This window comes from Hylaeus volcanicus, chromosome 8 (genome assembly GCF_026283585.1).
Source record: "Hylaeus volcanicus isolate JK05 chromosome 8, UHH_iyHylVolc1.0_haploid, whole genome shotgun sequence".
NCBI lineage: Eukaryota > Metazoa > Arthropoda > Insecta > Hymenoptera > Colletidae > Hylaeus > Hylaeus volcanicus.
This window is the reverse complement of record NC_071983.1, coordinates 2,804,293-2,820,375: the sequence shown is the minus strand read 5'-3', so window position 1 is coordinate 2,820,375 and position 16,083 is coordinate 2,804,293. Positions and strand designations below refer to the sequence as shown.

The following is a 16,083-nucleotide window of genomic DNA, read 5'->3' as shown; positions in this document are numbered from 1 at the left end:
CATGAGTTAATTAAGTAACTTTTATTTAAATAAAATACATTCAAAATATCACCGCGTGCATGTACCGCGTACGTCAAATTAATAGCAATAACATATTTCGATTATTACATAAACAACGAAATACAAGGAAGCAATACGGAATATAATTAAATTTTCAAGTAGCTACCACGTATCGCTTTTTAATAGTATTTTTCAGCTTTATCGTTAGAAAATTTTAGTCCAATTTCTTGCTTGAATAAGCTAACCTCACTTTTCAACAAAACATTATTCCATTGTGGTTTAAAGAGATTGGCATGTGATTACATATATAATATTACGTCTGTAAGTACTGTCTCAAAACTTTCCTATTGGACTAGGTATAACTTATTTATTTCTTTGTTAATCTATATATAAAAACAAAGGTTCTGCGACAATTACTTATATCTAATCCATCATTTACATATATCGAAATATTAATTGATCTCTAAAGTACAATGTTTTTTTTATGTAATACTTTAATAATATCGATATATTACAAGCATTATTACTGTTAATCTTTTTGGATCATAGACGCTTAGTTAATCGATCGCATGCGACAAACGCCTATGGGCGTTCAACATAGCTTCCACACACAGCGAACGTCTTTACCAAAATTGTCCGCGATCAAAGGATTAATTAATATTTACTATGACCTCGTTACTTGCTATATAGATATAGTTTTATACCGTGAAGGAATGTTCCGCGTTCTTTCAATATTAAAAAAAGTAACAATATTTGTTCGAATCGAGCTTTATTATTTATGTACTGGTAAATGCAAGCAAACTACGTATCAAACAACATAATCTAAATTAAATCTAAATTATCAATGTTTACTTTATAATATAATTTTACTGTTCATCATTGTTCATTTGCGTAACATTTATATATATAGATAGATACATATGTACATAAAGCGATAAGGCATCTTTGTTTCTATTGAAATTGTAAGAAAAAATATGAATCGCGCTTCCAAGAATTATTGTCGAGTAAATTTACTGGATAAGGTGCGTCACCTTATTTTAATAATTGTAAACTTGTCAATTCTGCAACAAATACGTTTATTCGTCAAAAGCTGACTAATCGGAAAGCATGTTACGAAATAACAACCAATCCTATGATGTGTATCTGATCACAGTGCTGTCGCCTATCTTCCACAGGACCAAACTGCGTTTCTGTAAAAACACTAACCGACATCAGTTGCCATCGTTAAACCACGTCGAACAGAGCAGATTGCCGTAGTGAACGATTCTATTCTAAAGCTATCGAGCATCAGGTACGTTTACGTGTTATTTTGTAATCGAATAAATGTGAAACATCCTAATTTTCGCGTTCGCTTATATCGATTATAAATAACCCGTTCGAAGAAAGTTACAATGGTTTTCATGGTTACAAGATTCTTATGCACATCGACGTTACATGCACGCCGTCCACCATTTTGTTTATTGTGTCCGCTTTTGGAGGGAAACTGGAACTCATTTTGTGCGAATTCTGTTTACTAGTTTCCCATAATTTCTTACAAATTTCTGTTTCCAAACTGAGAGAGTATATTTTTAAATATATTTTACGATTAATTGAAAAATAGCAGTGTCTTCTTTTTTTTTCTTGAAGTGTTTGCTCTGTTTTATTGATGTTCATCCTAATTGGAAATTTTCGATATTATATTTGTAGTAATCAATCTTTATAGACATGGCACGTACCAAGCAAACTGCTCGCAAGTCAACGGGAGGTAAAGCTCCCAGGAAACAACTTGCCACCAAAGCTGCACGAAAAAGTGCTCCATCAACAGGAGGAGTGAAAAAACCCCATCGTTACAGGTAAAACTATATTAAATTTAGGTTTAGAGAAGTGTATTGACTTTAATGATTTTATTTATTTGGCAGGCCTGGTACCGTAGCACTCAGAGAAATCAGAAGATACCAGAAATCAACTGAATTGCTGATTAGAAAATTACCGTTTCAACGTTTAGTTCGTGAAATTGCACAGGATTTCAAAACCGACTTGCGTTTCCAAAGTGCCGCAATTGGCGCATTACAAGAAGCTTCCGAAGCTTACCTGGTCGGGTTGTTCGAAGACACAAATTTGTGCGCTATTCACGCCAAACGTGTTACAATAATGCCTAAAGATATTCAATTAGCGAGACGAATTCGTGGTGAACGTGCTTAAATATTTCATATCTTAAAGCCTTTAAATTTTCTTTTTCAAATTCATGTTATTGTCATATTCTTGAACGTTTTCTGAAATGATCGACATCATTACAGTTGAGTTTGTTTCGCGAATCATTACCGTAATTGACACTGCCAAGCCCTTTGGAAGATAAGATGCAGGAGTTAGAGTATATCTATTAATCATATATATATATATATATTATATATTAGTACGGTCGATTAAATTTATGATTTAACGATGGGAGTATACACAAACAGCACAAAGCGGAGTACGTAGCTCGTATTACATAGTATCATCACTTCGCGTAATTAATACTTCATTATTAGGTAAAGTAACCGAGATAGAAGCAACGTAATACGTAGATATAATATTTTTGCAGAAAGAACTAGTTGCATTCACCATGTTTATTTTATTATTAACCCACTTTCTTGTTACTATCAAGTTATATTTTAGCGTAGGTCGAATTTACGATATAAAATAAAATAAGCTGCATAAATTGGAAACGTTATTAAATTATGTACCAGGAGTGATGTAGATTTACGTTACTAGTTGTATTAGCATTATAAAATTACCAAGATTAGTATGCATTTATGTTTCATGTTTGTAAATTCATTCAAATTAACTCATTTGTAACCACGCAATTACACCTCATTCTTTATTAATTTCTTAATTTAATAGTTGTAATGTTAAAGATAAGAAAGAATTCGCAAGTTTTTAAATTAATGTAAATTATAGAAATTTCTAATAAACATGTATTATGATAAAAATTGCTCACTGTTCCTTTCGATATTTTTGTTCCACGCAGTTCATAAAGTTAGCCAATTATTCGATTATGCGCATAAAATTAGAACGCAAACTTGTAATTCATAATTATTCATCTTTCGTTAGAATCGATTAAGGTAAACTAAGTATCGCAATAGTAACAATACGGACATTTTATTTTTAATTTAACGATCAAAGATTTGTATACAATAAAAGTAATAAAAAATGTCATTTATTAACTGATAAGTTATATAACAAAAATAATTATGCATACTGAAAATAAAACAATTTTTCAACTACCCGTTTAATCATTTGTTTAGGTATCGTCATCGCTATTTATTCATATTGGATAGATCGCATCAATTATAAGTATTACGCCCACAACGGAAATTTATTCAGTCGTGGGTTTTAAGTATTAAATAGAAATTACAAGTTCAAGCACAGTTCTAGGTCCATTCTACCAACATTCGATACAGTATGTACAATATGCAACCGATCGATGAATGTTATCAATATAAAACGCTACTTTATATCGTAAATACCAATTTTTACATCACCGATAATGACTTGTAACAGTGTGCGTTCATGTTTACAGAACTTTCCTCTCGAATTGCATTTTAATTCCGATCAAAATTAATTACCGGCATTTATTGTAAATTGTAGAATTATCTACAATTACTATTACTATTGAGTCGCTTCGTAAAAATTCGACTAACAAAAGCTCGGAAATTCGATAAATTTTACTGATCAAACATCGATACAATATCGTTTACGTTTAGGTATACGCAATGGCGTCTACTTTTTCCAGGCGGAAAACGTACGAGAGTGTTTAGTCCTTGAAATAATAGTTTGGCATCGATTCGTGGCAGAGTGTTGTCGACGAATGTTGATACAATTGCAATCCCGTTAGCTACGAAAAACCAGAATGACGTGTTTCGCTTTTTTACGCGAAGGTTCGCATATATATCGCGTATTCTTTTCTGGAAGTTTCCACGATGAAACCGATTTCATTGTACACTGAATTTTACGAACAAAGTCACGGATGTCCGTGCATAGGGGTATATTATATTTAGACGTAAATTCGAGCGTCGAGTATGGCAGGAATTCCTATCGATACCCACGAGCTCTGAAACCGAAACGTCGGTTAAATTGAACGGTTATCGATCGAGGCATTTTCGACGACAATGGGACGGCAATTATTGCAAGTAAAACGAGGTTGCTGAGAGTAGTATCATGTATATTACAATTGACAGGGTTCTTCTCGGTTCGCACTCTAGGCGTAGGAGGCTGAGCCAATCGCATGTCCCACGCTGCGAGGCTCAGCTACTATCCGGCATCCGATTGGATATACCGCACCGCGGGCTTACGTGCCTCTCGCGATTTAATTTCTAGGGGGTAGGGACAAGGGAGTCGTGACTTGGGAGAGCGTCCACTGCCATCGAAGTACAAGGAAACGGATAGTGTTGGCTCTCGCTTCTCGTAGAATTTTTCCTTTGGGAGGTACGTAAAATCGTCGAAATTTTGCATCATTTATGGTCACGTGCGATTATCAATGTCAACGGATACGCGGCAAGTGTGGTGTGCTACCGGGAAAATGAAAAGTGCTGGAAAATCCGAGTTTTCACGTCCGAACGCGACGTATTGTCGTGTTGCCTCCATTTTGCAATTGACGTTCGTGGAGGGAATCGTTCACGAGCCTCTCGTGCGACCGACGCTCGCTGCTTCGTTCGCGGCGATTGTCATTCGTTCGATTCCGTCTCTCGCTTACTAACGATCTTGTTGTCAATGGAGCGATCGGAGAGGGTGAAAATTCGTGCGAATTGGAACGCTACATTTTTCTCGTTGGCGTGCATTTTTTTTCGCATCGATGCAAGAGGAACGAAAGTTTGTGCATTGCGCAATGCGCAGCGTTCCTCGGTGCGCGGTTTCTCCGTACGAACAGCAACGGATCGTGCCCCCACTCTTGTCGACCCCCACTCTCTTTCCTCTCCCACTCCCGAACTTCGTTTACTTCGAATATCGACGTACACCAGGGTTCGGCACTGTAGAGCAGGGTTCGGCACGCTTCTTCTCCTCTGCCTCCTACTTCTCCCTGACATGGTGTTGTGGCTTCCCTCACACTCTCTCTCTCTCTCTCTCTAAGGCTTCACGAAATTGTCGCAGTCAGTGGCCGGAGTGGTGGGGGAAGCGAGTGAACGTATACTCTTCGAAACAGTTTTTCCCGCGTTCCTAACATCGTTCTGTTTGTATTCGATTGTTCTGTATCAGTAATGCGGCTTTTTTCGGTATACACTGGCGACAAGATCCATCCTTTATTTAAAAATCCTAGAAACAGTTTCTCGTGAATATTGAATTTTTAAACATTCTTACTCTAACACAGTTTTCACTGCTTTAGGTTAAATCATGGCACGTACAAAGCAGACCGCCCGTAAGTCGACCGGAGGTAAAGCACCTCGTAAACAGCTAGCCACTAAGGCAGCTCGTAAGAGTGCACCGTCCACGGGCGGTGTAAAAAAGCCACATCGGTACAGGTAAGCAATATAAAAAATATCCCATAATGTACGCGAGTATAACGCACTCGTGAAAATACATTAAAGAAACTGTGATTTTTAGACCCGGTACAGTCGCTCTTCGAGAAATCAGAAGATATCAGAAATCTACTGAGTTGTTGATCAGAAAGTTACCTTTCCAGCGATTAGTTCGTGAAATCGCGCAAGATTTCAAAACCGATCTGCGTTTCCAAAGCGCGGCGATCGGAGCATTACAGGAAGCTTCCGAAGCATATCTGGTCGGTTTATTCGAAGACACCAACTTGTGCGCTATCCACGCCAAACGCGTTACAATCATGCCCAAGGATATTCAACTGGCCCGGCGAATCCGTGGCGAGCGTGCTTAAATAATATCTAACTCCCATACATACCATTTAATACTACTATTATTATTATTATCATTCGTAACGATCGTGGATGTAGCATTTTCATTCCAGACTACATATTATGTTGTACTCCACAAAAGTGTACATGTTGTAACATGTTCATCCTTTACAGTAGATACATAGAATTTCAGAGCTCCGACGAATCAACCCGAAATGTTACAATCAATTCTTAGAATAACGTTAATATTCATCTTTTCGTCATCATTTTGTATAAACACGAAGACTGTTACTTTTCAAAAATTACCAGTTATGAATGATCTTTTGCTTTTTAGTTTAATTTACATTTTCTATCGTCCTGTATTCTTTTTGCAACATAAACGTACGAGCTCATAATTTTGGTAAGAAAAAAAAATCAAAACAAAAAACAAAAAAATTGTTATTAAATTCTCTCGAAAGTACTTTTAAGAATACAAAAAAACGACAGCTTTAGTTTTCCGTTAGAACCCTATTATATTTGTCATTATTGCAATATATAAAACCATCATTATCATTATTGGTATACTTACGTAGCAAAAATGTGCATTAGCAGATAAGACAGTTTCTTTATAGGAACCCAATGTAGTGTTGTTTATTATACTAGGATTCTGGTTGCATGAGAATTACGCAAGATACTTCAATCAGCCAAGTACTCATTATTCGTGTAAAAATAAACGTTTCGTAAATAAATCTTCGAAATAATATCAACTTACCTTTTTTTTTATTTTTCAAGTGATCATCGCTTAACAAAATTGTTGCTGGGATAATTATATTAGAGATAAATAACTACAAAATGTATTATTTTAAACTATTACGTTATATAATTCTAATACAAAATAATGTTCAAATGGTATAATTCAAACGACCCGCCGTCTATTGACAGTGGCGCCATCGGTGGAGAAATGACCAATTTTGTAGCGAAAATAGTTCCTACTAGATGGCGCCACCAACCGTCATGATCGTCGCCATCTAGCGTTGAAAAGGCTGAACTAATTTCAGGAGTTTCGTCAGCGCCTCTATCGGGAAAACGTCCAAGTTTGTCCTTGAATAGTTCTTATTTGTACTGCTAGATGGCGCCATTTGTATAAATTAATTACTTTCTTTATATATCCAGTATTTAATTATTGAACAAGCATCGTGATATTAAAATACGAATGAAACTCATTTTTTAACCCTTAATTATTATATTTTTCATTCAAACAAACAAATGGCTCCATCTAGCGTTGACAAGGACAACTATTCGAGAACAAACTTGGGCGTTTTCCTGATAGAGGCGCTGATCGGACTCCGAAAATAGTTCATATAATCTCCGCTGGGTGGCAGCACCGTTCCTCGCGGGAAATTTGAAATTCATTTTATTTAATTAAATTAAAGCTCATTAGAAGCATTTGTAGATATAAACAAACAGACAGGCACCTACCAGGAACTTTATTTTATATTATGTAGAGATTTGGAGACTGTTTACAATAACTTTATTTTACAAATCGTTTAATTTGCCTTTACAAATTTCATTAAAAATCAAGTTTATAATTTTATATCAGCATCAAACGGTTGTAACTTCAATTTCATCATTTTTGTACATTAATATGTGTGTATATATGCAAAAGAATCTCCCAAAAGAATCTAGGGGCGATGGTGGAAACGAATCTGTCCCTAGCATAGATCGCGGAATGCAACATTTGCAACTTCCATTGGTCGATCTGCGCGAGTGCGCATTGAAATGAAATTCATCAAAAGCTAGCAAGTGTCGCTTCTGTAACGCTACCATGTTTCTGCATGTTTCTCTCTGCCAGTGACCAGTGACTCATAATTCTACGGTAATGACATTTGTGTCGCACGCGACACCCGCTCTGCGTTTCACCTGCTAGTGCTTACTCAAGGTCCTCCGTATTTATATGCATCTTTAAGGCGACATAGGCTTAATGCGCTCCGCACAGACTTTCATCCATTCATTCAAGATCGCTACAACTCCTAATCGATTTCGCTTCGGTTCGATCGGTGACCGTTTCTTTATTTACGTTGGACCATTCATTACTCCGTGGCGTGCACCTTTCAACGCGATACATGTAAGTTTTTTCTCTTGGCCGTGGAATTTTTACATGTCAAGTTCGATTTCGTTCCTACTACGCGTAAAACGATTCGCGTTGGCACGCTGGCGTGTATCACGATTTTTATCGAGCCACGATCCACGATTCCGTGACACTGCGATCGTTTTCTGTCCTCTTACTTTTTCTTCATCGATATTATTATTATTATACAGCAGGTTAGATTAATGTTACACCGATCGTGCTACAGATGCGTAGCTACGTACGGTAATTATATTTTTTTTCTGAATCAAACCAACGAAACTTTCACCCGTGACGAATACAATCTGTAATCACACTGGTTCGCGACAAATATTAATATACGCTCGAATATTCGTCTCGTAGATATTGAAATTTCGAAAGGATCTCGTGCTAAAGTACATTTACATAATTTCATTTGCAGGATGCCATTGCACCATTTGTGAAATAAAACACACCGCACCCTTTGATTTATCCTGAAAACAAGACGCCAAGGACTCCAAGAATCGATTAACAAATATACTTTAAAAATGATGGACATCGATCCTCCACAGTTCGTGTCTAAAGATGACGAAGTTCAATATTGGATGGACCTTGCTCATCAAATACATAGAAGGTAAATTATTGTGTTATTTACATTTTAAATATTATTTAAGGGAGGTATTCTTCGAATATAAGTTTGTCCCTTTTGATACCGGTTGGTTGAACTGTTGAGCAATTCCAGTGCTTGAGGCATTGATCGTGTTTATTATGACTGTTGGCAACTATAGTTGCCACTACCTTGGTTCTAGTAGTCTATTGATACAAATTTTGTTCGAGATAGTAAGATTTTTATGCTGAAATTATAGAAAAGAAGACATAGAAAGAGAATTGGAAGAATTTCAAGAAAATTCACAGTTATTAGAAAAGGAATTAGAAGCGTCATTAGAACAAGCGGAGAAAGCTAATCGAGAATTACGACAACGAAATACAAGACTCGCTACGGAGGTGGAACAGTTGAGAACAAGATTAGACCAACAAACATCCGACTGCGCAATGTTTCAAGGACAGGCTCAAGATTTGCAATCGCAACACGATCATTTATTGAAGTATATAAGGGAATTAGAACAAAAAAATGATGACTTGGAAAGGGCTCACAGGTATTTAACATGTATATTTGTATCTTTATAAACATGCGTCGATCGTTATCAAATAAATAGCGTATTATATTTCATCTGTGTTTACAGGATAAATAGGGTAACGGAAGAGGAGATAGAAGCCAAACTTAATTCTGCAATTGAAAAGAACGCTTTACTGGAATCAGAACTCGACGAAAAAGAAGGCCTAAAAGTTATTGTACAGAGACTAATGGACGAAATTAGAGGTATAATAATTTATTGATAAAATTTGGATGCTTAAATTAATGAGTAGAACCTGATGACTTATATTATATATTATTACAGACTTAAAACAAGAGATTCAAGTTCAAGAAAGACATCAACCGGATAACGACAAGTCTGCCGACAGAGTTCGTAACCATGTCGATAGTAATAAGCTGCAAGTTGAATTGGAAACACACATACCACCTAGTAGCCCGATAGTACAACAATCCATACCTCCAAGTAATACAACTTCGCCGCTAAAAAGTAAGATACATAATACATTTCGTAAAACTAAGCGCATGTTTTGCTTTGGACCCAAAAGATGATCTTTAATATTATCAAAGTCCACGACCACGAAGAAAACTATTAATGCCTAAAAAATCAAAGCAATTACGGATTACAAACAAATGCAAACTTTGACTTTAATTACCCTAACCTACCGTAAACATATTTTTTTGTACATTAACCGAAATTTTGTCTTTAACGATAGACGAATCCGTCTGTTTATCGATACTTAAGGGTAACTAAAATTTATCGTTCGGTCTGACTTTCACGCTTCATTAACATACTTCTGTGTGCTTTAATTAATTCTGTCTTTCTGTATATATACATACATATAATATTGTTATTAATGAAATAAAAATTATTTTAACAAACTTGTTCTTTATTTTAGTTTTTAAAAAGTTGTATTTGTAACTGATTCGCATGTAATCTTTCGTTTTATTTATTTTGTGAAAGTCTCGTAGAGTAACGTCTTATTTATTTTCTGTAAGTTCGATATTCTTCTAGCGTGTACCTGTAGTAATTTGTATTTTTTTCTTGTTTGCAATTAGTTGGAAACAGAGTTGTAGGGGGTGTAACTGGAAACAAGAATAACAATAATAATGTGAATCCACCATTGGCACCGTGTACGAGAATATTGGCGATGAATATGATCGGTGACCTTATGAGGAAAGTTGGCGTAAGTATAATCGTTTGCCATTTTGCGTTATGTTCTCTTTCTTTATTTTGAGTACACTTCTAATGCTCATAAGAGTAGCTTGAAGCATGGCTTGTACATCGTTGAATTTCGAATTATCTTTAGTTGCCGTACATATCGTTTCTGGTACTGGACAACTATTATTGTTATTAATTTTGTACTTTCTCGATGAACTTTATTTTTAATTTTTTCCTTGCATCCTTCGTCTTATATCGAATAGTATTTTGCATAGAGTTCTGTACAGTCCCTTGAAATTTATGTCCATTGTGAAAAATCGTCTAGAATTACGTTAGTCATTGACACTGGTAGTGCGATGTAGCTGGTGTTTTGGTAGCTTGACAGATGGGTCTGCATGGAGTGTAGGAGAATAAAGTGCACTTGTGTGGGTGGGAAAAAAACAATTTCCACCACGCCTACCGATTTATCATCCGTCCAGGCTCATACACCTACTCAATGTATACGACAGCAACCTAGATCAACCAAGTGCTGACCAAGCCTCTGTGATACCTCACCGTTAAATTATATTCCACATTTTTACAATACAGGTCTTTATTTGCTTTGTATTTTCTTTTGCTTTGTAATGTCATAATTTTATTCTGTACGCATCTCGCTACCTTTTTTCCTGTTTAATTATCCTATCCATTGTTACTTTCATCGTCTGTAGAGACTAATTCGTAATATCTTTCCCAAACATACAAACACTGGCTTTATAACTTGTTCGTAAAACGAAAATCTATTCTTTAACAAAAATTATTTAATTGACACAGGCCTTGGAGAATAAGCTAAACACGTGTCAAAATCCATCTCGAGAGGATCAAGCCGTTCGGGATCTCTACAGGTAACATTACAACATTATAATTACGAACAATTCAGTCATTATCCCACTATCCGTATGCACCGTGTGTACTTTTAATAAATGAATATATCATGTATCATGAAATTTGAATACATTTTCTAAATTGATCGTTTATAATTAATAGAATTGGAAAATTGTTTTTAGTCGACTGCCTTCGCGCGAAGGAATATTTGATAAAATGAAATGTATAGTGATACATGATAATTACTATATCAATCGTACTTGTTAGTTTTATGTTCACTGTTTCACACATTTAGTGCTTCCTGTGAACGTTAAAGAAACGAATTTGCGGATTATCAAGGCTTCCCACGAACCCAGTTCTCTAGTGTTTTAGTTTTTGAAAGTTCAAAATATTTAATAAGACTGCATTACTTTTTGTATAGCTTGTTCTATCGCTTGCGTACTAATTAAGGCAGAGCATCCTGTTTTTATATTGTTCTAAGTGTAAATTGTTTTGCGTTCTAGTAAGATTCTGAGATGAAGCGATCAAAATTAATTAATACGACAATAAGTTGTATGTTCAAATTTGTATATTAACTTCTTTAATATGTTTTCGATACGACTCGATGCTTCCTTTCAGTTTCATAATCATACTACATCGTTTACCGCATTTCAATGTAAATGTGCATTTCGTGTAAGCGAATTGCATTCAGCTGTCCAATTTTTCTTTGTGATGCAATAAGTACAACGTAATATTTTTATAATAATCTGATGTAGTATCAATCATTTGAATTTTAGGAAATGATGTCTTGAATAGTTTCAGATAAATTTATTTTACGAGTAAAAACAACGCATCGTGTTTTTATTTTTTTATTTTTCGATTAAGTCTTTAAAGGTTTCGTAAATGAACTTACCTATTACTTCATTGACTAGGATTATCGAGACCTTTACTATATCAGATTAATGCTCCCTAGACCAATTAATTACTAGTTTACATAACGGAGATTTGCTAAGTTTATTATTATTATTTTATTACAAGATTATGTGTATTTATAAACAAATGGAAAAAAACATTCGTCATTGTGTTTACATACGTTCACGGTATACCAAAAATAATTTTCAAAACAGATTAAATTAGAGAATTGTCTACTCTAGAATTAATCTAGAATATAATCTTCACTAAAAAAATGCCCTACTCATCGTAATTTAAGGATATTTTATATTATTTCGAGGTTTTCGTGAATATAAGATTGAGCCAACAATACTGTATTTTAATAGAGTAAAACTTTTTAATTTCACATAAAGTAAACGTGGTAATAAATTAGAAGATCTAAGTATATAATAGTATATGTATTTAAATTTAAATAATAAGTACACGTGTAATTAACGTAACGTACACTTTGAGAGAATGTCACTTGTGCAATAGTATTAGATTCTTATCAATTTTAAGAAATTCGTATACATACGTATATTAAATTACTCGGATAGTATCGATCACGATAAGTTATAATACGTAAAAAAGTTTGTGGCTCAATCTGTATAATAGATATATTTGAATGTAGAACTTTCATGCTCGAAATTTATTTTTGGGATAGTAGGTTCTCATTTGCAAACTCATCTTTTAATTATGTAAAATATATATATATTTGAACATTTATTGGACGACATAATGTGAATTGCTGCATTTATAACATTGTCCTAGCATGAAATTTATGTGTCATTTTTATATCTCTTGTCACTAATGTTCACATAGTGTATACAATAAAACGTTCCATTGTATTCATCATACAAAATTGCTTAAACATACTCTAAATTACACAGTCTAGAACTCATGTTTTGTGACAGTTTTGTGTTGACCATGCAATAACATTGATTATTTAATGTTAACTAATGCTTACCTCGAAGAAGCAAGTATTATGAATTGCAAGTCCTCAAGTTATTCTTTACTTGTACCGATATGCATGTTGTGCAGTCTATGCACGGTCCATAAATACGTACAGTATTTCTCAATCGTTCATTGGTGGCTTCTAATGTAAAAAAAACTTTTTCGTAAGGTAATTACGGATTAACCTGTGAAATATTTTGAAAATACAATATGATTGGGAAAAGCTGCTTCAATGAACATGTGCTAGACTTTCATAAATAACACTTTTCAGTGTAAGATGGTAACGAAACAATATTGACTTTTTTAATCAGGACTAGACGGCAGGTTCGAGACTTTGCCTCTGGCAACAGCAACCACATTCGATTATAAACAACATATAATAATTCCAACAATAAATTATTTCTTCGTGCGTCATACCTCTATGCCTGTTCAATATTTTATGTATTTCGACTAAATCTCGCTCACTAATTTATTGCGAATTTATAACAGAACGAAAATCACTCCTATCAATTTATTTATTATTTATCTCTATTAATTATTTAATTTCGACCTCTTGAAAATCGACAAATTTTAAATGTTATTTGTTCTTCTATTCCAATTTAAAAGTATATTTTAGTTAGCGATAGTACGAACGAAATTTATAAATAAATATTCTAATTTGTAAGTATAAAGTTGATAACGTGATAATTATATATACGTGTAGTAGAATTATGTTATTGCTCTGTAGATATTCACAAATGACATTAAATTAATAATTTGCGAATTCGTACTTTCGGCAAATAGTTGTAGGAGAATTAAAATCTTTGCCGCGATTAGAAATAATACCGTAACGTCTAGTGCAAATTTAGTTTCTACGGTAAGTTAGGTATCGACATATGTCTATTTTTTAATAAGAAAAGAATATTCTTTAAATAATTTGAAGAAATTAATTTTTTTCATTTTGGTAATAAGAGCAACAGGAAAACAAAAATCAAGGGAAAACTTGACGTGTACCATTTCACGTAGATCCTTTTCGACATGTAGAAATAATATTGACAAAAAAAAAGTTTGATGATTTAACCATGATTGATCGGAAAATAACAAGTCTGCAAAAAAAAAAAATAATGAAGGAAATACACGGACTTAAATTACAAAGTAAATTACGTACACGCTATATGATATTTAAATATTCGAGTATCATATATGTACGTTGTATTGCTATTCATTAAAGAAAAAAATTATCTGCTTTAAATTATTTAATGATCGAAATAAGAAAAAAATATGGTTGTTTAAAATGCTTACAAAAGAATATTCCCTTGTATCGCGAAATAATTCAATTTTATACTTCAAATCATATAAAAGCTACCGAACTATATATAGTTAAATATACACTGTGTGCTCCTATGCCACTCGCATAATTTTAAGTAGCATCAAATCTCCGAATATGTACACAAAGTAGAAAATGTACTAACGTCACTAATCCAAATGTATTACTTTAATAAGGAGAAAATTGTTAGTTTTCTTTTTTCTAGATTCCGCTTAATGTATAAAAATGATTAAATTGAAGTTATAACCGTTTGATGCTGATATAAAATTGTAAACTTAATTTTTAATGAAATTTGTAAAGGCAAATTAAACAATTTGTAAAATAAAGTTATTGTAAACAGTCTCCAAATCTCTACACAATATAAAATAAAGTCCCTGGTAGGTGTCTGTCTGTTTGTTCATATCTACAAATGCTTCTAATGAGCTTTAATTTAATTAATTAAAAAGAATTTCAAATTTCCCGCGAGGAGTAGTGCTGCCAACCAGCGGAGAATATGTGAACTATTTTCGGAGTCCGATCAGCGCCTCTATCGTGAAAACGCTCAAGTTTGTTCTCGAATAGTTGCCACTGTCAACGCTAGATGGAGCCATTTGTTTGTTTGAATGAAAAATATAATAATTAAGGGTTAAAAAATGAGTTTCATTCGTATCTTAATATCACGATGCTTGTTCAATAATTAAATAATGGATATATAAAAAAAGTAATTAATTTATACAAATGGCGCCATCTAGCAGTACAAATAAGAACTATTCGAGGACAAACTTGGACATTTTCCCTATAGAGGCGCTGACGATACTCCGAAAATTAGTTCGGTCTTTTCAACGGTAGATGGCGACGACCGAGAAAGTTGGTGGGGCCATCTAGGAGAACCCGTAGGAACTATTTTTGCTACAAACTTGGTCATTTTCCCACCGATGGCGTTACTGTCGCGGGAATTAAATTTTGAATTTTATATTGTAATAATGCTATTAATTATTAATTTTTATTAGAATTTTTATTTTGTAAGTTTACCATATCATTTGTAAGTATACATAAATCTATTATGCACGAATAGATTAATATAAAAAAAATAAAGTAACAGAGGTATTAGTTTTCTAAATGATATTCATATTACTTATTTATTAGGATATTTTCTCATCGTGACATCACGTTCTCTTCATACATTGCTCGAATTATTAACGTTCAAAATTGACCTCCTGGTTTTGGTTCCTGATATCAGGAGAACATGACGACTGAGAAGACACACCAAATTTGGTCGACATGGGAAAAAAATTCGTTGGACACTTAGTTGTTCAAATTTATTCTTACATTCACAAATAATTATGCATGATCTCGATACATAAACTCGAAGACTTGTCAAACTCGGCCTTGAACTCGTACCTATAGCAGCGTTGTGTATTACATTTTAATTTCTGTATTACAATAAATCGTAGAATGACAATTTTGTTTCATACGTTCAAAGCAATAACGATTAACGGAGTCATAAACGCGGTATATAATTACCTGTATTTTAATTATTATGAAATTTGCATCTGACCAAGCATGGCGGTGATAACACGAATACGATGGATTTTATGCAAATATTTACTAACACTTGAATATTACAGAAGCAAAAATCATAGTTCAAATTCTCTTTGTGAAACGGTTAGAAAGAAGCTCGTATTTTCCTACACTTCGACGTATACACTTTGAATTTATCGTAAATAACAGTATATGTGTATTAGTAAAGAAAAGAATATATATATATATATATACATATATTTTTGAGTATTTCAACTGTCGATAAATTCTATTCATCGAAAAAATCGGAATCGAACTAATTGGGAAAAAAATAAA

General features: G+C 33.8%; 3 protein-coding genes across 5 annotated transcripts; all 3 read left to right on the top strand.

Moving 5' to 3' along the window:
- Positions 1 to 174: 174 nt before the first annotated feature.
- LOC128880763 (histone H3.3A) lies at positions 175 to 2,951 on the top strand. The gene is made up of 4 exons (XM_054131167.1): positions 175 to 321; positions 1,176 to 1,291; positions 1,703 to 1,832; positions 1,899 to 2,951. Exons 3-4 carry the CDS (start codon positions 1,705 to 1,707, stop codon positions 2,179 to 2,181), a joined length of 411 nt encoding a protein of 136 aa, XP_053987142.1. The 5' UTR covers positions 175 to 321; positions 1,176 to 1,291; positions 1,703 to 1,704; the 3' UTR covers positions 2,182 to 2,951.
- A 1,292-nt stretch (positions 2,952 to 4,243) lies between these two features.
- Positions 4,244 to 6,565, top strand: LOC128880762 (histone H3.3A). The gene is made up of 3 exons (XM_054131166.1): positions 4,244 to 4,446; positions 5,342 to 5,477; positions 5,560 to 6,565. Exons 2-3 carry the CDS (start codon positions 5,350 to 5,352, stop codon positions 5,840 to 5,842), a joined length of 411 nt encoding a protein of 136 aa, XP_053987141.1. The 5' UTR covers positions 4,244 to 4,446; positions 5,342 to 5,349; the 3' UTR covers positions 5,843 to 6,565.
- An 890-nt stretch (positions 6,566 to 7,455) lies between these two features.
- LOC128880959 (nuclear distribution protein nudE homolog 1-A) lies at positions 7,456 to 14,589 on the top strand. 3 transcript variants are annotated; one of them, XR_008457950.1, is made up of 9 exons: positions 7,456 to 7,674; positions 8,345 to 8,536; positions 8,769 to 9,059; positions 9,147 to 9,283; positions 9,363 to 9,545; positions 10,115 to 10,242; positions 10,595 to 10,805; positions 11,028 to 11,098; positions 13,253 to 13,318. XR_008457950.1 is itself a non-coding variant. In XM_054131567.1 (8 exons), exons 2-8 carry the CDS (start codon positions 8,451 to 8,453, stop codon positions 13,308 to 13,310), a joined length of 954 nt encoding a protein of 317 aa, XP_053987542.1. In that variant the 5' UTR covers positions 7,465 to 7,923; positions 8,345 to 8,450; the 3' UTR covers positions 13,311 to 14,589. The 3 variants fall into 3 exon arrangements, 1 of the variants encoding a protein (XP_053987542.1); XR_008457949.1 differs by having other exon boundaries at positions 7,457 to 7,923; XM_054131567.1 differs by lacking the exon at positions 10,595 to 10,805 and having other exon boundaries at positions 7,465 to 7,923; positions 13,253 to 14,589.
- The last annotated feature ends 1,494 nt before the right edge of the window (positions 14,590 to 16,083 follow it).